The 25,471-nt window shown below is 36.0% G+C and overlaps 3 protein-coding genes, 1 long non-coding RNA gene and 1 other non-coding gene across 5 annotated transcripts; 2 read left to right on the top strand and 3 right to left on the bottom strand.

Moving 5' to 3' along the window:
• Nucleotides 1-1,346: 1,346 nt before the first annotated feature.
• On the bottom strand, nucleotides 1,347-1,453 carry LOC131608322 (small nucleolar RNA R71). Its single transcript, XR_009285589.1, has one exon. It is a non-coding gene; the product is annotated as a small nucleolar RNA R71 (small nucleolar RNA).
• A 1,120-nt stretch (nucleotides 1,454-2,573) lies between these two features.
• On the top strand, nucleotides 2,574-6,445 carry LOC131604956 (uncharacterized). Its single transcript, XM_058877365.1, has 2 exons — nucleotides 2,574-3,416; nucleotides 6,431-6,445. The coding sequence occupies exons 1-2, from the start codon at nucleotides 2,574-2,576 to the stop codon at nucleotides 6,443-6,445; spliced, it is 858 nt and encodes a 285-aa protein (XP_058733348.1).
• A 9,476-nt stretch (nucleotides 6,446-15,921) lies between these two features.
• LOC131606821 (protein FAF-like, chloroplastic) lies at nucleotides 15,922-18,442 on the top strand. Its single transcript, XM_058878935.1, has 2 exons — nucleotides 15,922-16,044; nucleotides 16,430-18,442. Exon 2 carries the CDS (start codon nucleotides 16,456-16,458, stop codon nucleotides 18,061-18,063), a length of 1,608 nt encoding a protein of 535 aa, XP_058734918.1. The 5' UTR covers nucleotides 15,922-16,044; nucleotides 16,430-16,455; the 3' UTR covers nucleotides 18,064-18,442.
• A 4,865-nt stretch (nucleotides 18,443-23,307) lies between these two features.
• LOC131606820 (uncharacterized) lies at nucleotides 23,308-24,116 on the bottom strand. The gene is made up of 3 exons (XR_009285061.1): nucleotides 23,964-24,116; nucleotides 23,599-23,778; nucleotides 23,308-23,490 (listed from the first exon to the last, which is right to left on the bottom strand). It is a non-coding gene; the product is annotated as an uncharacterized LOC131606820 (long non-coding RNA).
• Nucleotides 24,117-24,453: 337 nt separating this feature from the next.
• On the bottom strand, nucleotides 24,454-25,206 carry LOC131606819 (outer envelope pore protein 16-2, chloroplastic-like). The gene is made up of 3 exons (XM_058878934.1): nucleotides 24,933-25,206; nucleotides 24,740-24,820; nucleotides 24,454-24,642 (listed from the first exon to the last, which is right to left on the bottom strand). Exons 1-3 carry the CDS (start codon nucleotides 25,120-25,122, stop codon nucleotides 24,584-24,586), a joined length of 330 nt encoding a protein of 109 aa, XP_058734917.1. The 5' UTR covers nucleotides 25,123-25,206; the 3' UTR covers nucleotides 24,454-24,583.
• Between the last annotated feature and the right edge of the window lie 265 nt (nucleotides 25,207-25,471).

Below are 25,471 nucleotides of genomic sequence, written 5' to 3'. Positions count from 1 at the left end.
ACCAATAGAGCGAAAGTTTGAGGGGTTAAGACGGTCAAAGGTTAAAATCAATAGAGCGAAAGTTTGAGATCTTTAACTGGATAGTAGACATAGGACATTAGTTTTAAGAATGGCGAAAGCGTATTAAAACTAATTAGAACTTATTTATTTTCAAAAATTGTTTTTACACCCGAGCGGGATGGCGAAAGCGTACGTTAGGGATATTAGCATGTTCCGAGTCAACAGAGCGAAAGTTTGAGATTAGGAGATTTAAATAGATAACAACTTCATAAAACGGGCATTTTATTAATTACGTTGTTTCCAAAAAGATTTTCTAAAATCTAATGGGATGGCGAAAGCGTACATTAGGATTAGGACAGTAATCTAAATCAACAGAGCGAAAGTTTGAGACGAGGATTTTTAATCAATTGAATTAGTAAAGATTTTTAATTAAATTATGCAAAAGCCAATGGACCTTCGGATCACCTTAAGTTAAACGAAATACATACTGATGTCTGTCTTCTATTATATTATTCATTTCTCACAATCACTTTCCCTTAAGAACAATCGAAATATTAGTAGCCCTAGCTTTACATAGTAACCTTAGATAACGGTAGATCGATTCATAGTCCCTGTGGATTCGATATCTTTTAAAACTACACGACACAACTGTGCACTTGCAGTTATCCCGACTAATAGACACGCAAAGTCGCGATCAAGTTTTTGGCGCCGTTGCCGGGGACTATTTAAGTCGATATCGTAACTCACTGTTACACCGTAGAGACGAGGACAATTCTTCCTTTTCTTTCTGAACGATTGTATGCCAAAATACTCGTTCACAAGGAGGAGATTTAATACAACGAATTAACGAGATCGAACGTTTCATTAACGTCAAACGTCGAGCTCGCAATCTTCCCGAAATAGCACCAATTCCGATTAATCAGGAATTGATTTTTACTGATCAAATTAATCAAATCACCCCGAAGTTAGAGATGGCTGCTATTCGTCCTCTTAGAGACTATGCCGCTCCTTCGCGCGCTGAACCGCATTCAAGTATCGCACCACCTGCGATAGAGGCAAACAATTTCGAACTCAAACCTTCGTTGGTCCAAGCTGTTCAACAGAATCAATTCTCTGGAAGCCCTGCAGACGACCCCAATCTCCATTTATCCGTGTTCGTGCAATACGCCGACACTGTCAAAGCCAACAACGTTAGTTCCGAAGCTATTCGATTACGCCTTTTCCCTTTCTCCTTGAGAGATAGAGCGAGAGCGTGGCTTCAATCCCTGCCTTCTAATTCCATAACTACGTGGGACGAATTGAAAAGAGTATTCTTAGCGAGATACTTTCCGCCTAGCAAAACTGTTATGCTCAGAGGTCAAATCAACGAATTTACCCAGAAAGATAACGAATCACTCTTCGAAGCTTGGGAACGTTACAAGGACATGCTTAGAATATGCCCTCATCATGGACTCGAACCATGGCTGATCATCCATACTTTCTATGGTGGTCTCTTATATAACACCAAAATGACTATAGATGTCGCTGCTGGCGGAGCATTAATGGACAAACCCCATGATGAAGCATACAAACTCATAGAGAACATGGCACAAAATCATTACCAATGGGGTGGAGAACGAGCCGCTCTAGAGAAAGCCCAAACCAAAGGAGGAATGTACGAAATAAGTGGTATAGACCGCGTTAACGCTAAAGTAGACGCTTTAACTCAGAAGATCGAGAACTTAACCATCACTCCTTCAGCCACCGCTGCCGCTGTAACACCTAACTGCGAGATTTGTGGATTGACTGGACATGCAGTTGCTGAATGCCAACTCTTGACTGGAATTCCATCTGATCAAGTAAACTATGCTCAAGGAAACCCTTATTCTAACACGTACAACCCTGGATGGAAAAACCATCCGAACTTTTCTTATAAAAACAACAACGCGTTGTACGCGCCTGGACAAGCACCTGCTGTACCACCTGGCTACCAAAAAGCGCCTGTAGCTGCTCAAAACACACCTAGGAAGTCAAATCTAGAAATCATGATGGAGAACTTTATAGCTTCCCAACAACAAACCAATAAGGACTTCCTAAATCAAAACATCCACAATAGCGAGCAACTAAAACAACTATCGAACAAAGTAGATGCCTTAGCTACGCATAAAAAAATGTTAGAAACTCAAATCTCACAAGTAGCTCAACAACAAGCACCTACTGCTGCCCCTGCTGGCACGTTTCCTGCTCAACCTCAACCCAATCCTAAAGGACATGCGAACGCGATAACACTACGAAATGGAACGAATTACGATGGACCCATAGATCCTAGAACTCAAAACGCGCCCATGTCACAACAAGAGCCAAAGGAAACCCAAAAGAAAACAACTGACGAACAAACTGCTAAGACTGATGAGAACAATAACAAAGTGGAACCTGAAAAAGAGAAACCTTACGTTCCACCACCACCTTATAAGCCACCAATTCCTTACCCTCAGAGATTAGCTAAATCAAAAACCGAAGCGCAATTTAAAAGATTTGTAGAACTTCTGAAGCAATTAAACATAACCATACCATTCACAGAAGCCATAACTGAGATGCCTTCGTACGCTAAGTTCCTAAAAGAAATCCTATCAAACAAAAAGAAACTCGAGGATAATGAAACTATAACGCTTACCGCTGAATGCAGCGCTATCATCCAAAATAACATGCCTCCAAAACTGAAAGACCCTGGTAGTTTCTCTATACCCTGCGTAATAAGAAAAACCATCATAGAGAAAGCCTTGTGCGATTTAGGAGCCAGTGTTAGTTTGATGCCTCTTTCGACCTGCAAGAAACTCAATCTAGGTGAGCTTAAAGCAACGAGAATGTCTCTTCAACTAGCTGACCGTTCAGTCAAATACCCTGTAGGAATGTTAGAAAATATCCCTGTTCGTGTAGGTCAATTCTACATCCCAACTGACTTCATCATTATGGATATCCAAGAAGATTCTAACATCCCGATCATACTAGGAAGACCATTTTTGGCAACCGCTGGTGCAATTATAGATGTCAAGCGAGGAAAGCTTACTTTCGAAGTAGGAGAAGAGAAAATAGAATTTATACTTTCCCAATTCCTAAAAGCACCCTCTATAGTTGACACATGCTGCTCCGCCGACATAATCGACGAGTGTGTTAAGGAAATAAAATCCGAACCAAGTAAGGAAACCGAAATCCTAAAAATTCCTATACCGCCAATCTTTGAAGATGACAACTGGCGTGGGGAATATCAAGATAACCATCTGAGTGAATGTCTAGCCTTAACTCCTGATCCTATACCTGGACCGAAGAAGCCTGCTATAGAACTGAAAACATTACCTACCGATCTTAGATACGAATTCCTAGACGAAGAACTAAACAAACCAGTTATAGTAAATGCCAACTTAGGACAAACCGAGACTGTAAAATTACTTACTGTCCTGAGAAAATACCCAACCGCTTTAGGATATAACATATCAGATTTGAAAGGAATAAGTCCTTCCCTCTGTATGCACCGCATTATGCTCGAAGACGATTGTAAAACCTCTAGAGAACATCAAAGGCGAATAAATCCTATTATGAGCGATGTGGTTAAAAAGGAAATCCAAAAACTGCTAGAAGCTGGAATAATATACCCTATATCTGATAGTAAATGGGTTAGTCCTGTTCATGTCGTACCAAAGAAAGGAGGAGTCACGGTAATCACTAATGCAAAAGGAGAATCTGTAGCACAACGTACCCAAACTGGATGGAGAATGTGCATTGACTATAGGAAGCTAAACAAAGCTACCCGAAAAGACCATTTCCCTTTACCTTTCATAGATCAAATGCTCGAACGCCTAGCTAAACACTCACATTTCTGTTATCTGGATGGATACTCCGGATTTTTCCAAATTCCTATTCACCCTGACGACCAAGAGAAGACCACATTTACCTGTCCTTATGGTACATTCGCCTATAGACGAATGCCTTTTGGGCTCTGCAATGCACCCGCGACCTTCCAAAGATGTATGATGGCAATATTTGCCGACTTCCTAGATGGAATAATGGAGGTCTTTATGGACGACTTCTCTGTCTGTGGGGGAAGTTTTGAAACATGTTTAGAAAACCTAGAAATGGTACTTAAACGATGCGTAAGCGTAAACCTAGTCCTTAATTGGGAAAAATGCCATTTCATGGTTCGACAAGGAATTGTACTGGGACACATCGTATCTGATAGAGGAATCGAAGTTGATAAAGCAAAAATTGAAATTATCGAAAACCTTTAACCTCCCAAAACCGTTAGAGAAATAAGAAGTTTTCTAGGACACGCTGGTTTTTACCGACGCTTCATTAAGGATTTCTCTAAAATAACCAAACCGTTAACCGAATTACTTATGAAAGACGCCGAATTTATTTTCACCGATAAATGCACTGAAGCATTTCAAACGCTTAAACGAGCATTAATCTCTGCGCCAATTGTGCAACCTCCCGACTGGAATGAACCTTTTGAAATAATGTGTGACGCAAGTGATTATGATGTAGGAGCCGTTCTAGGGCAAAGAAAGGATAAGAAACTACATGTCATATACTATGCGAGTAGAACCCTAGACGAAGCTCAGATGAATTATGCCACGACAGAAAAAGAATTATTAGCTGTCGTATTTGCATTAGACAAGTTCCGTTCTTACCTGGTAGGAGCCAAAATAATCATATACACTGACCACGCCGCCATTAGGTACCTCCTAACCAAAAAGGACGCCAAACCAAGACTTTTGAGATGGATCTTGTTACTACAAGAGTTCGACCTGGAAATTAAAGATAAAAAGGGCACTGAAAATGTCGTAGCAGATCACCTCTCTCGATTGGAAAATCTGAAACCCGAAGAAGTACCTATCGACGATGATTTCCCTTATGAAAGACTCATCGCTCAGTTAGAAGCCAATGAATTCGAACCATACCGTCCAAACTCTGAAACCAACAAATTAGCAAAAATAGCTTTAGCCCGATCTGACACACCTTGGTATGCAGATTTCGTAAACTACCTAGCTGCTGGTGTGCTTCCTCCTGATCTAAGTTACCAACAGAAGAAGAAATTCTTCCATGACCTAAAACATTACTATTGGGACGACCCGCTCCTGTTCAAAAGAGGCCCCGATGGAATCTTTAGACGTTGTGTACCCGAGGAAGAGATAAGAAGCATAATAACACACTGTCATTCTGCACCGTGTGGAGGACACCATAGCACATCTAGAACCTGCGCCAAAATCCTTCAATCTGGACTCTTCTGGCCCAACTTGTGGAAAGATGTTTATTTTGTTGTACTAAGCTGTGATAGATGCCAACGAACCGGAAACATTTCAAGACGTGATGAAATGCCTCAAAAAGGCATTCTGGAAGTAGAAATATTTGACGTCTAGGGAATAGACTTTATGGGTCCGTTTCCGTCATCGTTTGGAAATCAATATATACTCGTAGCCGTCGATTACGTTTCAAAATGGATAGAAGCTATTGCTTCTCCTACAAACGATACACGAGTAGTTATCAAACTTTTCAAAAACGTCATCTTTCCTAGGTTCGGTGTGCCTAGATTGGTAATTAGCGATGGTGGTTCCCATTTCATTTCAAGAATACTTGAGAAACTCCTTCGAAAATATGGAGTGAATCATCGAATAGCCACACCATACCATCCACAAACAAGCGGACAAGTAGAAGTATCTAACCGCGAAATAAAACAAATATTGGAGAAAACTGTCGCTATATCTAGAAAAGATTGGTCAACCAAGCTGAATGAAGCTTTATGGGCTTATAGAACAGCTTTCAAAACTCCAATAGGAACTACCCCATTCAAACTCGTTTATGGAAAATCATGCCACCTCCCGGTAGAGTTAGAACATAAAGCCTATTGGGCCATTAAGAACTTAAACCTAAACTACACTGCCGCTGGTGAGAAACGACTTCTAGACATAAACGAATTAGAAGAACTTAGACAAGACGCCTACGAAAACGCCAAAATCTATAAAGAGAGAACGAAAAAATGGCACGACAAGCGTATATCTAGGAAAAATTTTAGCATAGGCGATAACGTACTTTTATTTAATTCTAGACTAAAATTATTTCCTGGTAAGTTACGGTCCAGATGGTCTGGCCCTTTCGAAATAACTAACATATTTCCGAGTGGAGCAATAGAAATCAAAGGAGAAACCGTCAAACCTTTTGTCGTAAATGGGCAACGTCTTAAGTATTACCATAATCTCAAACACGTTGAAAACATCGAACATTTTAAACTTGACGAGCTGCCCGCTCATTCGAAAAAATAGTTTTCTATTTTAAAATCGTCGAGCTTACGACATAAAACAAAGCGCTTGGTGGGAGACAACCCACATTTATTTACTCTTTTATTTTATTCTTTTATTTTATTTTTTATTTTTATTTTTAACTTTTTATTTTCATTTAGATATTCCGTTTTTAATTATTTTCATTTTAATCATTTTTTCCATTTTTCCTACATTTTATAATAATTACTATAATTATAACTGTTATCCTAAATCGTGAAAATATTTCCTTTTTATAATTATAATTATTATTATAACTTGTTACTTAATTTTATTTCATTTACTTTATTTTATTTAATTTTATTTTTAAAATAAACACTAGCCTAGTTCTAACTTAATCTTAATATTTTCAACTTCTAGGTTTTTCATTTAACTACTAACTACGATGCAAGAAGTTGATAATATGGAAGTTGTGTTCCGTGGTAGAGGACAAGAAGCAAGATTTAATAAGCTGGCTGAAAGACACATGGATTTGACTTGCTATCCTCACCAACCAACTATGGTGAAACTTGGTATCGAAGAGAGCATCCTACACCTGCTAAACCAAATTGGTTGGACTGGTTCTCACCTGTTCCGCAAATTTAGTACTTACCGGAAGCTCACTCTGGAATTCTTGAGCTCCCTGACCTATCTTCCAAACTGTGGACAAGGACTGAGAAAAGGAGTTATTCTCTTTAGACTCTTTGGTATGGAATTTAATTTCTGCATCCGAGATTTTGCTGAAATGCTAGAACTACCTCATGGATCAGATGCATACACCAAAGTAACTGAAGACAATCTTGCTTACTGGGAGTTGGAACGGTATTGGGGCAAGATCACTGGAAACGATAACCTTGAAGAGAATGAATTTCAATCTGAGAACATCCATAACCCCGCCTTCAGATACTTCCATAAGATCCTTGCTCACTACATTTTTGGTAAACCCGATAATGTCACTGAAGTCTCTAGAGAAGAGTTGTTCATCATGTTTTGTACCTCTCAGAATCGCCCGGTCAATGCCATCGCATTCATGCTAACAAACTTCGAGCGCATCATGCAAGACGAAGTTTCACCTATTAGGATCGGCGGATTCGTCACTATGATTGCTAATGCTATAGGAATGAGAGTACCTTTGCTTAGAATGACACCTCTTGGCTCCCACAATTCTATGGACATTCACTTCTGCTTTAACCGAGGTATCATCGGTAACCTTGGACCTGATCAGTTTGATTTACTCATTGATAACAAAGTATTGGATCAGTTCACCTTACCGAGTCCTAGGACGAGTGTGCACAACCCTGCCAACTGGCTTTTCTTTGATGAGGAAATGCATGTATCAGAATCTGAGCCTGACACTCCTCCTGGTTACTATGAACCTAATCCTGAAGATGAACCCATTCCGGTTTATGAACCTCTTTCTGAAGATGAACCTATACCCGAGTACGAGCCTGAGACTCCTTCTGAAGACTCTACTAATGACTACACTGTTGATATGACTGATGTCGAGCTCGAGGCACAACAACCCGCTACATCCACCGCATCGGTGAATCAAAGAACGCCTAACCTGAACACACACGAGCAAGCCATCACTGCACTACAACAAGATGTCCAACATGTGCGCAACAAGCTACACACTTTGCAAATGCAGTTCTTCGATTTTATCGACACCGTAAATGCTCAGTTCGACGAAGTTTTCAAACACATTCAGTCTAATGAGCACACCAATAGACGTGGCTAGATGTTACCGTTTAGATTATTAGATTTGATTTCTAGTTTTAGCAATTTTTATTCATAAGTTTAGATTTTCATTTTTCTGCATTTTACATTCTGCTTATGTCAACACTCAATACCGGTTTAATTTTAAATGCAATATTCTTTTGATTACTGCTACTGTGTTATTTTACACTGCTATTGACTGCTATATATTTGCCTGTTTATCACTTTTTGCTGTTAATAGTATTAAAATTCGACACTGCTCTGAACTGATGGACACTTAATGGTATCTGTCAGCACTGTCTGGTCCTTTGCGTGCGTGAAACCCCTTGCCTACAGCAGGAGACGCACGTCTCCATCTATGTGGGACCAGAAGGCATCATTCAAGGGACAGGAGACGCCCGTCTCCATTCTCTGTCCCCTAGCAGACTGACTGCCTGAGACGCGCGTCTCCCAAGGGCAGCAGTCTGCATTGTTGACCACGCAGAAACACCACCATAACTCCCATTTTGAATTTTGAATTTGAATTTCAAAATTCATCTTTCAATCTTCCTCATTCTTCCCCTTATTTATTTCATTTAAACACCATAAACCTCATTCATCCTCCATCATTCACCTCTTTAACTCTATTCATTTCCCATTTCTCTAGTCCATTCAAACTTCAAACACCACCATTAATCCATTTTAATTCTCCATTAACCACACCATTTTCAAACCTCACTATAAAACCACAACACCACCACTCTTCTTCTTCACAACCCTCATACCATCCTCTATTCTTCCACACTCCATTTCCTTTTTTTCATTTTCATACTCACCATGCCTCCACGTTCATTCATCCGTAGTGAGCGTCCCGAGAGACCACCTCCCGACCTTTCAAATATTACCTTCCGAGATGACGACAATGATGCTCAACGAACAAAATATGTCGCCTTCTACGAACGTTCGGTTGTTCCCACAAAATTTGTGAACACCGAGTGTCTAGAAACTCTGGGTCTCATTGATGGTGTGACCCGTTTACTCACTAAATCTAGCCTACACCATCTTTGTACCGAACCCGTCCCTACTTATGAGCCGCTCGTCTTAGAATTTTTGAGTTCTTTCAACTACGACACTCCCTCTAATCAACCACTCTTAACCGGTAGCATCCAATTTCGGATGTTCAACCGTGAATATACTCTAGATCAAGATGTCGTAGCTTCATATTTGCATTTTAATCATGCACCAAATGCTCACCGCTCAATCTTTCAAGAACTCAATGGTCGATCTTGGGAGGAACTCGCTTTTGAATTTTGGTTCAATCTCACTGGCGAAATTCCTACCGGTTGGAGAGCTCTACATGCTTCTCACATTCAAAACCCCGCTATACGTTATTTTCAACGTGTTTTGGGGCATACTATTTTTGCGAGATCTAACAACCACAAGGTAAACCAAAATGAACTATTTTTCCTTTACTGTGCGCTCAACAATATCCGTTTCAATGCCGCACCGTTTATGTTCCAACACATCCAAGGCTTAGTCAACGCCCCCGCTACAAACCCATTCTTGCTTGGCGGAATTATTACTTCCTTGGCTTGTGCTTTAGGTCTTGGTGACGAGCTCCTCTCACTCTCACATCTCATGAAGCCTGCTCAGTCACTCGATCTCACCTACTGCCGTGACTCCCACTTGGTTTCACCCCGCCATGATGGCCGATACACTTTGGTCGTCAACAAAGTTCTTATTCCTTATGTCATCCTTCCATGCCCTGAAAGAATCAACATCCGTTATGTTCAGCGTTGGAGGCTTATTGAAGACAACCCTCAAGATAACCAACAAGAACATCCTAATGAACCTATGGATGCAAATGAAGAAGAACTCAACCAAGGGCAAGCTGATGTCAACCAACCTCCTCCAAACAACCCTCCGCCTATCACTCTTGAGGCCATGTATGCTGCTATTCTACGCCAAGATTAACTCGTTCAAGTTGTGCAGACAAACCAAACTGAAACAATTAGGCTCATCCGAGAGATGCAACAGGAGCACCGTGACTATGCTATTAGGAACGAAAGTCAATACACTGAAATTGCTACATATTTGCATGATCTTGACATTCATGTGAATGACTCTCCTCCTGATAGACGTCGTCGTGTTCGTACAAGAGGCGCAAGCAGTTCTCGCAACCGCAACACTGAGGAGTAGTTCTCATGCATTGAGGACACTGCATCATTTAAGTCTAGGGGAGTCGTATTATTATTTCCTTTAGTTTTATTTTTCCCTTCAGTTATTTCCCTTCCTTGTAATGTTTTTTCTAATTCAATAAAAGAATATTTATGGAATTTAAGTCTTATATGTATAATTCCGTAGTTATTACACTTTCTTCCATTTTCTTGAGCCATAACAAATTTTTTGCTCCTAAACGATAAACGCAAACCCCACACGTTCGAGAAATACGAAGCTACTCAAACACTCAACGCATTGAAACTGAATATAGTCAATATCCTTATTGTCCCAACACTCTAAAACCCCCGAGTATGCATAACCGATTTGAATAACCTTTATACCGAAACTATCGACTTTAAGTTTTGAAGTAACCCTTAGTAGTTTATTCTAGCAGTCGGCACCATCTTAGATACAAACTACGCAGAGAGTCGATGAATATAAGTGTATGATCCTCATAATAATAATTATGTGCTTAACCATAATAAGAAATGTGCCTACTAAGTAAGGTGATCCTCACAAGATCATTTAACCTAACGGTCGCAAATCTCAAATACAAAGAATTTAAAAACTCATTGTTGATTGGTTCAGAAGCCATCTGGTACTGAACTTGGTAGGAAGGACTATTGTCCGATTCCCCACAATCTACAAGTGAGTGCTAAGGAGTATACCACATATTGTGCCAGAACTCCATGAGAAGGATCATAGTCACTAACCGACTACTCTGCTATGTGCGTGTCGAGATAATGGGCTTAATGTGATTGCGCACGAATGAAAAGGGTAAAACATGATGACGAGTCAAAGATAAGCTATAATGGCATGATTCGGATTGGTATGCAAGCTGGGAGTTGTTTAGTGTTGCTACTATAAGTTTATTGCTAGGATCATTATCATTATTTTCAAATAAGAACACTATGTAGCTGAGTATAACCGAACGACGTGGTGGAAGTGTGTTTCATTTATTTTTATCTTATTATTTTGCTTGAGGACAAGCAAAAGTTCAAGTCTGGGGGAATTTGATAACACGATTTTATATCGTATATTTAGCTTAAAATCCATAGATATTTATAGCATTTTCCGTTTACTATGTTAATTTATTATGATATTACGCGAGTATTTGCTTTGTTTCAGGTTTTACACTCTAATTACGACTATTTGCGAAAAGGAAAGAAAATGGAGCTTAAATGACCAATATTTATGCCTAAAAGATGAAAAAGGAGTGTTGAAGTGAAAGAGGGGTGCAATTAGGACCCAAAAGGCCCAAAAGAGACAGTTCAGCCCACTATGGAACCAAAGGCGCGTGGCCCAAACCTTCCCAGCAAGTGGAGACGCACGTCTCCAACGTTCTTCTGCCACGTCACCAAGAGGAGACGCCCGTCTCCAACTACTCCTGGATTTTCTCCACTTGAGACGCACGTCTCAAGTCGTTCAAAGAGGTCTCCCCAAAAGGTGGAGACGCACGTCTCCACACCCAGTCTGCAAAGCTTCCTCTTTTCACGCAACGTCACAGCAAAACATCTCCTATAAATAGAACCTGCTACCTTACTTCCAAGAGTCCGATTTCCTGCCAACGAAGTGCTGCCGAAATTGTACCGCGAACCGTATTTCTTTCTGCTTTCATTCAAACACTTATTTTCTCACAACGGTTTCTACACTGGAAACTGTTGTGAACTTTTTATAGATCTAGCCTTACGTTAGATTTATCGCTTTTATTTCCTTGTTTATTTTTTCTGTCCGTTTAAATTCCGAAGAACGATCCAGCCAACCTGTGGTGGAAGTTCAGTACTCGAAGATCCAATTACCATTTATTTAATTCAGGTTTTTTATTTACCGCATTTATTTATATTTATTTGCATGATATATTGTATGCCATTTACAATGCCTATTATTATGAACCGAACCGATTTATGCATGTTTAACCATATTAATATGTCTGGCTAAATTATTAAGATATCGGTATGTAAAGTAAGTTAACCGTAGGGATCCGAAATAAATTGGCTTAATTATGTTTTATTAACTATCACTTGTTTTTGGTCTGTATGTCTAATTTGATTAGTAAGTCTTAAAACCAATAGAGCGAAAGTTTGAGGGGTTAAGACGGTCAAAGGTTAAAATCAATAGAGCGAAAGTTTGAGATCTTTAACTGGATAGTAGACATATGACATTAGTTTTAAGGATGGCGAAAGCGTATTAAAACTAATTAGAACTTATTTATTTTCAAAAATTGTTTTTACACCCGAGCGGGATGGCGAAAGCGTACGTTAGGGATATTAGCATGTTCCGAGTCAACAGAGCGAAAGTTTGAGATTAGGAGATTTAAATAGATAACAACTTCATAAAACGGGCATTTTATTAATTACGTTGTTTCCAAAAAGATTTTCTAAAATCTAATGGGATGGCGAAAGCGTACATTAGGATTAGGACAGTAATCTAAATCAACAGAGCGAAAGTTTGAGACGAGGATTTTTAATCAATTGAATTAGTAAAGATTTTTAATTAAATTATGCAAAAGCCAATGGACCTTCGGATCACCTTAAGTTAAACGAAATACATACTGATGTCTGTCTTCTATTATATTATTCATTTCTCACAATCACTTTCCCTTAAGAACAATCGAAATATTAGTAGCCCTAGCTTTACATAGTAACCTTAGATAACGGTAGATCGATTCATAGTCCCTGTGGATTCGATATCTTTTAAAACTACACGACACGACTGTGCACTTGCAGTTATCCCGACTAATAGACACGCAAAGTCGCGATCAAACATTGGCCATAGGCCTACACATCATCAACGTATTAATAGCAACTAATCACAGCAATAAACAACACCACGGTTCCAAAATTCGGAACAATTCAACATATTCAGTTGTACCTGCAGTTCAACTTATACATCATCGTTTTCACAAAACAATTCAAACACGATTACCTGCTAATATACACTAACTACTTCGACAGTTTTCGATCAATTCCGAACAACTAATATTACCGCCTATTTTACTAATTCAGTTATTTCCAGCACTGTTTCTGTCTAATGTTCCCACTCTGCTACTAATAAAATTAGTCTGCTACTGCCACATAATTTTTGGTTCTGCTACTGTTAATTATTTTAATCTACAACTGTTCACCAAAATTCCACTGCTGAATAATCTTACTGCTATGAAATGTTATTAACAAAATTCTTCTTCTAAATAATCTTGCTGCTATCAAATGTTATTCTACATCAGTTTCATATTATACTACTATTAGCACTTGATGGTATACTGGTTTCTAACTCAAAATTAGTTTAGTTATTACTATCCTAAATTAATTTACATGCACCTGATATTACGTAGCTCTTAGTTATCTGTGTCAAGGAAAAGAAAATATAAGCATATGGGGTTAGGGACACCCGTCCCCAAGCAAGGGACACCCGTCCCATAAGTATATATATAAGTATATATGGGGTTAGGGACACCCGTCCCCAAGCAAGGGACACTCGTCCCATAAGTATATTATTTTTTTTTTTGTTTTCTTCTTATCCTGGGCGGCCGTACCTTATCTAAGGGCCCCCGTCCCAGTTTTCTTCTTCATCTTTTTCACCCCGTGTAATATTCAGGTTTCCGATATTTTTCCAGAGTTTCGGTTTAGGCATTCCATAAATAATCCAACACATTCATACCTTATACTACTATTATATTCCAACTCAACACAAAATCAACAACAGCAATATGCATAATTTTCATCAATTACGATTTCAACAAACAGCAGCTACAATTTTATCAAAATCAAGCCACAAGTTTAACACAGTAGAAAATTATATAATCCCAATCCTACATACTAACCATCATAATCCCGGTTATAAGATTCGAACCCCACCCTTACCCTATGGTTTTGGAGATTGCCTCTAAAAATCCGATGGAGTGCAAGCCTTTGCCACCGTTCAATCTTCTTCCCGTCAAACTCTCATTCCTCTTGGTCTGCAACTTTTGTTCCACGATCTGTTTTCCCAAAACTTCAAAAACCCTTGTTCCTCTTTTTCTGAAATTGTTTTCACGATCTAAATTCCAACCAACTTACAAACCCTTAATTCCATTATTTATTCTTTTAATTCAATAAATCAAATAATAATAATTACTATTATTCCAATAATACTCTTGGGCTTAATATTACACCTCCACATTTCTTCATACCACCCACCACTAAACCAACTTAAATAAATCATAGTCCTCTATAGTAATATTATTTCTAATATTATTCTCCAATTAAACCGACTAATTTCTCGACCATCAATTTAACCGCTCAAAACAACATATAATTCCAATTACGGCTCTTATAAAAATGCCAAAAATTCTAACTTCAACTAATTCCAACAATTAATTCATTACACAATTTAATTAAATAAATAATTAAATTCCGGGTGTTACAACTCATAGATCAAAATCTTTAATCTTCCTCTTCTAAATCTAAATTAAGATTTTCAACACACTAGACAAAACTAAATCATCCATTACTAAATAGCAACAAGAGTGTCATCCATTTACTTCCACCTTTCATTAATGATATTTATAGGTTTTCCAATAATCAAAAAAATACCTATAGGTTTTCCTTCTATGGTGTCCGTGCAAATATATTTTCACAAAATTTTTCTTATCTTCAATTTTCTTGGAGAAATATTTCTCCCATTATCTCAAATTTCATTGTCATGGTTTTCCACCAAATAATCTGCCAACTTAACCGGCTTACACAATTTTTCAATGAATAGTATTGTGTATTATAATTTATAACAGTGGTTGTAATATGTAAAAGATATAATAGGCAAGTTCAAATAAAATAGTGGTGGGTCATTAATAGATACACTGTCTTTCCTAGCCAAAATTTTCCTAAACATGCACTTTTACCCTACCACTCTTTCCAATAACAAGAATAACTCTTTACTGATATGGAAAATCTGCCTATGTTGCAACGTTAGAACATAATAAGAATCTCTTTGCCATATCAGTACGTTACCAGTATGCTGCAGCAGAACAATGACCATTAACATATATGGATCCGATACCACTGTCAGGTACCGTAGTAACAAAATAGTATCACACAGCTAAAACAAGAGATGAAAAAGTAAAAACTAAACACATAATTGTTACGTGGAAACCCCTCAAGAAATAAGGGAAAATTACAAAACACCTCTCTTATAAATACAAGATCAATTACACCAAAGAAACGGTGTTTTATTGTTATTGTAGAAACGGCCACGACAAACGGTATTATACACATATCGTATTCACCACCGTGATGACTGCAGTCAATATCGCAACACTTGTATTGACAGAATTCTTGTAAGTCTTTATAAGATCGCAACGCAACTGCAACATGACCATGAATGTTATTTAATAAAATTATTGAAAAATTTATTTTAAAAATTATCCAATTTTCCAATGCAAACAATACAATTTATTGAAGAAAAAAAATCTATATTACCAAATTAAAATCCACCATCAATAAATCCTTGGTATGGATAACATCTTTACCAAAATAAATTCGTATCCATCAAAAACATGTGTCTATAAACAATACTTGTAATAACAACAAATTCTTTTACTTAGAAAAAATAAAATTAAAAACAAAAAAAAAAACAAAAAACTGTAGAGCAATAATAAAGATGGTTATTATCATGGTGGGGTCCAGTGAACATGGTTCTTTATTACTTTTTGCACCCTACAAATACCCTCATTCTCCCCCATCCTGCCTTCCCATCATCAATTCACTACAAACCATTCCTCTCATTACATTCTTCATTATCTCATTCTCACAACTCAGTGGTCTCTATCTTGAGACCTCTGTCTGTTACTGTGCTTTGCAACTTCAAGGTAATCATTGCATTTTAGTATTTTTTTTAAGACGAAGTAATAACGATCACTAGAAACTCACGTACACAACTGTGAATATCAGAGTTCTAACTCTGCCGATAACATATAAATTCGACTTCTGCTAGTTAAGTTAAGATGTGTAGAATACATTTTAGTATTTCATTTCACTTATTTTGTGTTTTCCAAAGCACATACACATGCATGTTATATCCAACTCTTTCTTGTAACTTGAAATTCTTTTTCTTTTCAAAACTTATCCTCTACAACCACCTCTATGCTTAAGTCAATTATAGACCGTTAGATTAAAATAAGAAAATTAGTTGATTTTTTTGTTGTTGTTTTGTGTTCAAAATATTGAAGATGTTTTTGTAATGTGTTTATGCAGCTAGCTAAGTGCAATTTGTATTGAAGATGTCAATTTGTATGAGCATGAAGATAGAACAAGACACTGTGCTCAATCAGAAGCAAGGGATAGTCACTATTTTGAACTGTAACACTGACACTAATTTCACACCACCTTCTCTCAGAAGAACTCTCTCAGCAGACATGTCTTCCAAGAAATGGCTTTCTCAGAATGGTTCTTCTAACACCATCAAGAAGATTTCATCATCTAAGAATCTGTTTGGACAAGATGATGAAGCTAAGTTGGGTGATGATGAAGATGAAGCTGAGAGAGAGAGGCTTCAGATATGGAGTTCAATCCAGAAGAACAAGAAGGAAGAGCAACAGAAAGATGGTTCGTTTGATACTTGGGGTTCACTCATGTCTTTGAAGACTAATGATGAAATCTCTAAGTCGCTTCCACCTTACATTCATCCTCTCGCTAAGAGGACGAAAAGCTCTTTGTCTAGGAAGAGCCTTGAAATTTGCACTGAGAGTCTCGGGTCCGAGACTGGCTCTGATGGTTTGGTGTTCTCTTATCCACAATCATCAGAGAGTCCCGGATCCGAGACTAGATCTGATGGATTGATTTCCTCTTATCCTCCGTCAATTCTGACGGAAGGTATTGTGGATCAACAACAACAGACTCGGAAAGATCATGAAGAGGACAAGAAAGAAATGGAGGACGAAAAAGAAGAGGAAGTGGTGGAAGTGGAAAGGCTCGATTATAGTGGTGTTACTACAACTCATAAAAAGTCACCACCTCGATCCTTCCCTCCACCACTTCCTTCACTCTCTCGCCAAGACGGTCCTCCTCTTCAGATGAGGCCGCACCGCGACAACGGAAGGTTGGTTTTAGAAGCTGTATCTCTTCCTTCATTGAACAACTTCTGTGTTCAACGCCAAGGTGGCCGACTCGTCCTCACCTTCGCAAATCAAGACGAGGAAATTGCTGAAAATGACGAGGTAGGTGAGTTGGAGGAAGAATTTGAAGGATTCGAAGAAGAAAAAGAAGACGGCGATGAAGTTGATGAGGAATATGAGAGTGTGATAGGGAAAGGATCCTTGATGTCCTTTGAGAAAACTACTATAAAAAGTAGTGTTCATTGGATTGGCTCAAACCAAAACAACAAGGTGAATAAGACAATTGGGCTATTGAATAAGAATCCAAAGTGGTCAAAGAAGTTCAATCATGAAGTGGATAACAACAAAGATGTTCAAGTAGTGGAAGCTAGTCAAATTGTAAAATCACTTCCACCAAGGCCAAGAGTTGCAAGATTGATTCCTTCACCACCAAATGCAGCAACTGGTTCATTCAATCTAAATTCTTATCAACATTATTGGAGGACCACAAAACCAACATCAACCAAACTTGGTAATTATCCACTCGACCGATATCAAGAGAAAAACAACAACGACGACAACTACAACAACAACGACAGCAAGAGTAACAAGATTGTTGTGTCTGCAAAAGGCGAGATGAAGAACATGAACATGAACCGTGTTTCGAATGAGAAGCAACAACTTTTGGTTCTTAAAGGAAAGAATGGTGATTATTTGGTTCATAATTTGAAGAATTGCAAGGATTCAAGAAGGTCTTTTCTCTTTTGGGAGCCTTATTGCATTGCTACCTCATGAATCACAAACCTCAACACCTACTACTATTTCTAATTAATTAATCCACAACAACAACATCCATTGCTTAAATCTCCGTCCCTTTTTATAATTACTCATTTGTATTCTGCAGACGAGTATTATAATCAGAGACGGATGTAATATTTATTCCTCTATATTTTCTTTTTATTATGTCTACTAAGTTCAAATCCTTCAAGAAGGTGTAATGTAGTGTAGTCAAATAAAAGAAAAGGGAATTAAGAGGAAAGGGGTAGTAAGAATTAGTACTTTATTTGTAATTTGTAATTGTAAGATCTGAGAAATGACTTGAACATTGTTATATCATATAATATATATAATATTTACTACGATTATAGTTATATTATTTGATCGATTAATTTCAACAAGTTTGTTTCGATTAAATTTATATAATGATAAATTATTAGTAGTTAATTGGTACTGATATTTTTGATCGGCGAATTTCAAACTCGATATAGATGTTAAACATCCGAAAAATATAATCGACCTAATATTTAATCTGCGCTAGCAATTAAAAAGTCATTTCAAAAGTTGTTTAAGTTTAGTTGTTCAAAAAATACTAACTAACTTTTATGTTGGTTAATATCGTACAACAAAATCTTAGCTCATCTTTGACTTGGTGGAATGTCTTGTTATGTTCTAAAATTATGATCTTTCTATCATCATGTTTCTTTAGCTTTTCAACTTTTTATACTTTTGTAATCCACAAGCCAACGAGGTTTTAGCATGAGTTGTGTCGTGTCTAATTATTGGTCTTATTTTTTGGGAACACTATGATCATTCCTTGATTTGTTGTGCCCCTTATGGATGGTGACTAATTCATACTCACATAGTATGATAAAAGAAGTTAACTGGAAATTGTATAGAGTGCAAGTACTTTCAGAATTTTGGAGAGGGCGCAAGCATGGGATTAGATAACATCAAATCTAGGCTATTGTATTTTCGTATGTCTGATCTTATTTATAAAAAAAGAAAAATTAACTTTTTATATTCATTGAATGATCAATATATCTGATACATAATACAATTTAAATACATTCATTATTCAATAAATAAAAAAATAAATTTTCTCTTATAAATTGAATCGGAGATAAAATATGTGGTAAAATTCTTGCAGGTTTATTCTTTAAAAATGTATCTTATTGATTTGAATAGTGATACTATAGTTTTAGTCTCAATTGATTGTCCAGTAATGAGTAATGTGAAACTATTTTGATAAGAAAGAATATTAATTTATTGATTATATCATAGTTTTTTTTCTTAGATATTTTTTCCAATTATTATTAATGATAAAGATCTTCTTTTTAAATTTATTAAATTAGAAGAACCGACTCTGCAAAGAGACAAGATATGCTAGCCATGCATTTTCACAACGTCATGGGGACATTTTATAATGATATGATTAATTATAACATAATAATAGGATGCTAGCATCATCAACTTTCAACTGAAATTATATTTATTTAATTAGCTGCAACTTTTTTTATGGTGGGGGTGACAACTTGAGAATGGAAAACACATGATTAGGATTAAATAATTAACATGGAGTGTGATTTTGCTTCCATGTTGCTAATGGTATTGCATGTATCACATGTCATTATTGAGAAAAAAATCAATTAGAATCTTAGATCAATTATAGTCCAGATACAAATTATAGCAATCAAGTAAAAAATTTGGGCTCTTGTTCTCAAAATGGAGTTAGTTCTTAATTATTCTTTGGAGTTAGTCGCTTTTTGTAATTAGTTAAATACACGTATTGCAAGGGTTTAAATCAAAACCGTCTCTCATGGCCGAACTCTCGGGTGCTATGTTAGCTATAGAGTTCGCCCATGAGAAGGGTTGGAGGAAGGTTTGGCTTGAATCAGATTCGTTAGCGGTTATTCGGGCTATCTCCAAACCTCATTTGGTTCCTTGGCAAATTCGCACTAGATGGGTTAATTGTGTTAATATCATTGGTAGGTTGTCTTTTGTTGCCTCTCACATTTTCAGAGAAGGTAACTCTTGTGCGGATTCTCTGGCAAACATAGGGCTAACGGTTACTGCTTACACTAACTATAGTAGTATTCCTAATTTTTTGAGGGCAGATTTTGTAAAGAATAGGCTAGGTTTGCCTTTCTTTAGGTTCATATCTCCTTGAGAGGGTTTTGGTTTGGCCCCCCCTCTCCTTTTGTTCTGTTTCTTTGATATATGATATCTTTTTATTCAAAAAAAAATATCAAAACCGTCTCAATTTTTTCGAAGGCCATATGTAGATTAGTCGTAGTTAATCATGAAAAAATAAATATAGATCCTATTTGACAATAGTTTAATCATTATAAATATTTTATGAGGTCTTATTTAGTTATAAGTTAGCTGGGAAATTTTGAGATCATGTGCAGTAGTCCGCCTTGCACGCCCTCAAAGATGGTTCTAGCTTAAATTATTTTGTACGATATAATTGTACTCAAATGCATATTGATAACAATATTTATGATTGTTTTCTTGTGTGAAACTAACCAATTCAATATTTATGATTTTTTTTTCCTAAAACTAATCGGTTGTCCTGTGATATTTCATGAAGTCTTCCAATAAAAAATTTTAAGTAACAATGCTACTTGCATTTACATATGTCTGTATTTCCTAACATCTTAGCAAAAAAATTACCCAAAGAACTTTTATAAGTTTGACAAAATTCACCCAATTGAAATAGATACAATGATAAACATTTATATTGTGCATGTACGCACCAAGTTAGACAAAATTCATCGAATTTAAAATAGACAATAATTTTTGCCAAACCAACGTATCACCATTGTGCTTAGAAGTGGTAAAACAGACGGTCCATTCCGCGTCGCGTCCGTTCCGTCTTAAGCCTGCCAAAAAGCGAGCAGAACGAGCAAGCCCGTCAAGTGAAATAGACATAAAAATCATGTCTGCTCCGCCCCGCCTATTTTTTATTAACTTTTATTTTATTTTTTTAATAGATTAGTAGTCTTTTTTTACCTTTCAATTTAATTTTTCACTTATTTTTTTGAATAATTTTTTATAAAGCATCTTTTAAATAAATTTTACCTAAAAAATATTACATATATTTACAAATAAGTGTATAAAATAATACTATCAAGAATTTGAATTACTAGAATTAACTATAAAAAAAGGTGGATTTAAGACGGGACGAGCTTAATGAATAGGTGAGGCGGGCTTTAGCGGGCGGCGAATTTTGGTGGGACGAACTTAGGCGGGCGGCCGGTTTTAGCGGGACGTGTTTTGTTGGCGGCAGGCCTAAAATTCCTACCCAACCTGTCATTTTTTTAACGGGTGTGGGGACCGGTCCGGCGGACAACCGCCCGTTTGGCCACCCCTAATTGTGCTTAAACTCAAATATTAATAACAAAATAGGGATTCAGTTTATCTTCTATTTTGGCTTCAAGTTTCAACATATTCAAATGGGCATTATTTAATTCAAATATTTGTTCTAAGTAAATTATAAAATAAATTGTTAAGATATATATATATATATATATATATATATATATATATATATATATATATATATATATATATATATATATATATATATATATATATATATATATATATATATATATATATATATATATAAGGGGACATATCAAATGAGAACTTTGACTATAATGAGAACTAAGAACTTTTAATAAGAAGGGATCAAATTACACCCGAAGAGTTACACCACGAATTACACTATCTCGTAACTTCATTTCCAATAAATATTTTTAAAATCAACTGTTAGATTGAAACATAATATCATATAGATCATACATATAAAGTTTGAGATTAATCTATAATGATTTACTATACCATCAAGATATTTAAAGATTAACGCTAAAATAAACTTTCATATATAACGTTATTTTTATGTAATTCAATGACATAGTAAATAATTATAGATTAATTTCAAATTCTATAAGTATGATCTATATGATAGGATGTTTCAATGCAACGGTTGATTTTAAAAAATATTTATTAGAAATGAAGTTACGAGCGAGTATAACTCATGGTGTAACTCTTCGAGTGTAATATATATATATATATATATATATATATATATATATATATATATATATATATATATATATATATATATATATATATATATATATATATATATATATATATATATATAGAGGAGGGATCAAATTACACCCGAAGAGTTACACCACGAGTTACACTCGTTCAATAACTACATCTCGAAATAATATTTTTTAAATTCAACCGTTGGATTGAAACATAATATCATATAGATCATTCCTATAAAATTATATATATATATATATATATATATATATATATATATATATATATATATATATATATATATATATATATGATACGACTCAAGTAAAAACAGTTGGTTATTATGAGAAATGAGAACAATTAGATATAGCCCTTAGATTGTATTAAAGGAAATTGATGGTATAAATTTAATGTTACTTAAAATAAACATGCAAACAACGATTACATTTGATTCTTATTCTCAAATTCTTAATATTAATCGGAGAACCTCTATATAATAAAATTAAATAATTCTTTCAATATAACATGCATACTATTTCACTACAAGAAAATTGACTTCTTGTGATACTCAAAAAGTGTCACTAAAAGTCAATAATCCGTAGGTAAAAGTCTTGCAGACATTGAGTGACGCCCACCCTTAGCGTCAATTATAAGGGGGTGTAGTGCTACGGTATAACAAGTGTCACGATAGCTTTTAGCTACGGGCAAATATTTACCTGAATGTCACTATATCATAGGTTAGTGTTATAAATATTTCTATTTTTACCTACAGCCTTTGTTTTAATAGGTGTCACTAGAACTCTGTTAAATAATATTTTTTAGTTTACCAAAATATAATAAAATTATAAATTAATTTTTTTTATAATTGAAGAATATAATATTAAAATTCAATTACTTGGTAAAAATTTTTACAATACATTTTCTATTATTTCAATTTAAATATGACAAATTAACTTAATAATAAAATTAAACTATTATATCAATTTCAATTAAATTCAAATATTTCAATATAGTAACAAAGAATTTCAACTACATTTTCTTATTTTCTGTTCGAATAAGTATAACTAGAAAGACCACTATTTTGTATGAATCTAATCAATGACCAAGTAAAATATTCAAGAGGATTCAACATAAGCACCAGAAGCACCAGCTTAATTTAGTGTAAACCCACGGGAAACGGTCCACCAGAAGCACCAGCTTTATTTAGTGTAAACCCAGAAGCACAAGCTTTTCCCAAAGGTTCAACATAATCAAGAGGATTTGTAACCATCAGGCTCGAAAGCATTGATGGAGTCCACCCGACAGAAGTAGTATGTTAACTACTCAGTGATTCAAGCTGGTGAAGTCAGCGAGAGTCTTACGAATGCGACCAAGATTTTCCTGAAACAGAGGCATATGCAAGAACATAAAGAACTGGTACACACTAAATTAATTCGAAACAGAAATTGCTAATATGCATAAATTATTTCGGACAGAAGTAACATATACCCGAGCAATCCTAATTCGAAACAGCTGCACAAGAAGGGACCATGTAATTGACAAGATCGAAACAGCAGCACATTAAAATGGACAGAAGTAACATATACCCGAGCGAAATTGTTCTGCCACATCCATTAAAATCATGCATTGATGCATGAAGTGTTCATTTATAAGGATCCACAAAAAGGACTGCAACAAAACAGTGTTGATAGGTGTCATTCACTGCTTTTATGTTAAAGAAAAAATTGTAGTTAAGACCGACTGCAATTCGCACTCAGCAAAAGCTTTTACAAAGCTGCAACCATTTTTTAAAACCTTATGATAACATGTCAAATGGAAACCATTTAATAAACACAGAAAAACAATGGCGTTACCCAGTCATGAGCTCCGCGAGCCTCCTTCAACCCATATGTTAGACCTGAATATAATCCTGCAGCCACTCCTGCAATTCAAAATAATATCTAAGGGTTAAACTTCATGTTCACAAAAGGTAATTATTTTGTCTCCAAAAATGTTTACTATTTCCAATTTCATAATCATCAAATAATATGCGATTTAGAATTTAGAATTAACACAAACAAGAGCAATTAGAAAAGGAAAATTCTTAGAAATGAGGTTCTGCTTAACATAACTTTTCAAAACCGTAAAAATTATCTCCACATGTAAACATATTTCCAGACCATATTTTATTGATACAAGACTCTTAACAAAAATGATAGACAATAAAATAACTAAAAGTTACTATTAATCATTGAAAAATTGACAAAATGAAGCATATATGTATAATGTAAGTAAAAGGAATATTTCATTACCCCATTATAAGGACTCTTTCCTAGCATTAATCACCTGATAATGAAAGAAAAAAAAAACAACACAATTAACAGAAAACACCACTCAATTAATATGATATAAGACTCATCTTAATTGTGGCATTATATCAAACGTGTCAAGTTCAGTTGTTTGTTCACCACTATATAAAGCCAACATGCTTAATTTAGAGGGAGAAGTGTAACCAACTCACCATAGCCTCAAGAGATTTGTTACTGGTCTCTCCTAAATACACAAAACCAAAACCAAAAAGTTATGTTAATATTTTCCTAACTTACATAAACCCTAACAAATGAGTGTGGCATGGATGATGGATGTATACCTCTAAGTCCCAGCAAACGGCGTTTTCCAGCGGCTGATCCATCCGAAGAAGCTTTAACGCCATTGTTATCGGTTCTGGTACCTAAAAACAACACATTACAATAATAACAATGAAGCAAGCTTGCATGCAAGTTATGTATGATAAATATAATAAAAATTATGAAATGAATTAAGATGAGGAAGTGTTAAGAAACCGTCAATGGCTGAGAAATAAGCATCGCGAGAAACGGCTTGAACGACTCCGATTCCGGCAGCTTTGACGAAGCTTTCGGCGATGCGGTTAACGAGAGGATGGCCGAGATCAAAGAGGCATTTTTTGTCGAAGTTACAGAGTTCGTCAAGCTTGGTATGAGTTTCAACCTCACTGCTTGTGTTCAAGTTCATTTTCTTCTTTGATTTGATTCTCTGGGAGAAATGCGATTCGATTTGTGTTTTTAAAGAACTTCTTAAGATAGTGCAAATATAGTAATGGTACATAAATTCTAGTTTGAGTAGAGTAACCCGTGCAGCATCTTACATGACAGTCATCATGCAGTAGTGATTGAGAGCTCGAGTTTAGCTACGCAAGGTAGTATAGAACAAAGGCAAGGTTCGGGAATGAAGGGTTGAAGATGGCTGAAACTTCAAGACTAAATAATCTGCAAGATGCAGTCAAACAAGTCATCACTCACATGCCTGCACTCAAACTGAGAATGTTAGGTAGAGCAGGAAAGTGTGTGGCAGGCAAAGCGTC

The sequence above is a fragment of the Vicia villosa genome, linkage group LG5 (assembly GCF_029867415.1).
Source record: "Vicia villosa cultivar HV-30 ecotype Madison, WI linkage group LG5, Vvil1.0, whole genome shotgun sequence".
NCBI lineage: Eukaryota > Viridiplantae > Streptophyta > Magnoliopsida > Fabales > Fabaceae > Vicia > Vicia villosa.
This window is presented reverse-complemented; position numbering and strand designations above follow the sequence as displayed.

Excerpts from the sequence above, each read along its gene's own strand:
- LOC131604956 (XM_058877365.1), top strand. The coding sequence starts at position 2,574 with ATGCCTTCGTACGCTAAGTTCCTAAAAGAAATCCTATCAAACAAAAAG.
- LOC131606821 (XM_058878935.1), top strand. The coding sequence starts at position 16,456 with ATGTCAATTTGTATGAGCATGAAGATAGAACAAGACACTGTGCTCAAT.
- LOC131606819 (XM_058878934.1), bottom strand. The coding sequence starts at position 25,122 with ATGAACTTGAACACAAGCAGTGAGGTTGAAACTCATACCAAGCTTGAC. Across the intron at positions 24,821-24,932 it reads TTATTTCTCAGCCATTGACG|GTACCAGAACCGATAACAAT; the intron begins GTTTCTTAACAC and ends TGTTGTTTTTAG. Across the intron at positions 24,643-24,739 it reads CCGTTTGCTGGGACTTAGAG|GAGAGACCAGTAACAAATCT; the intron begins GTATACATCCAT and ends TTGTGTATTTAG.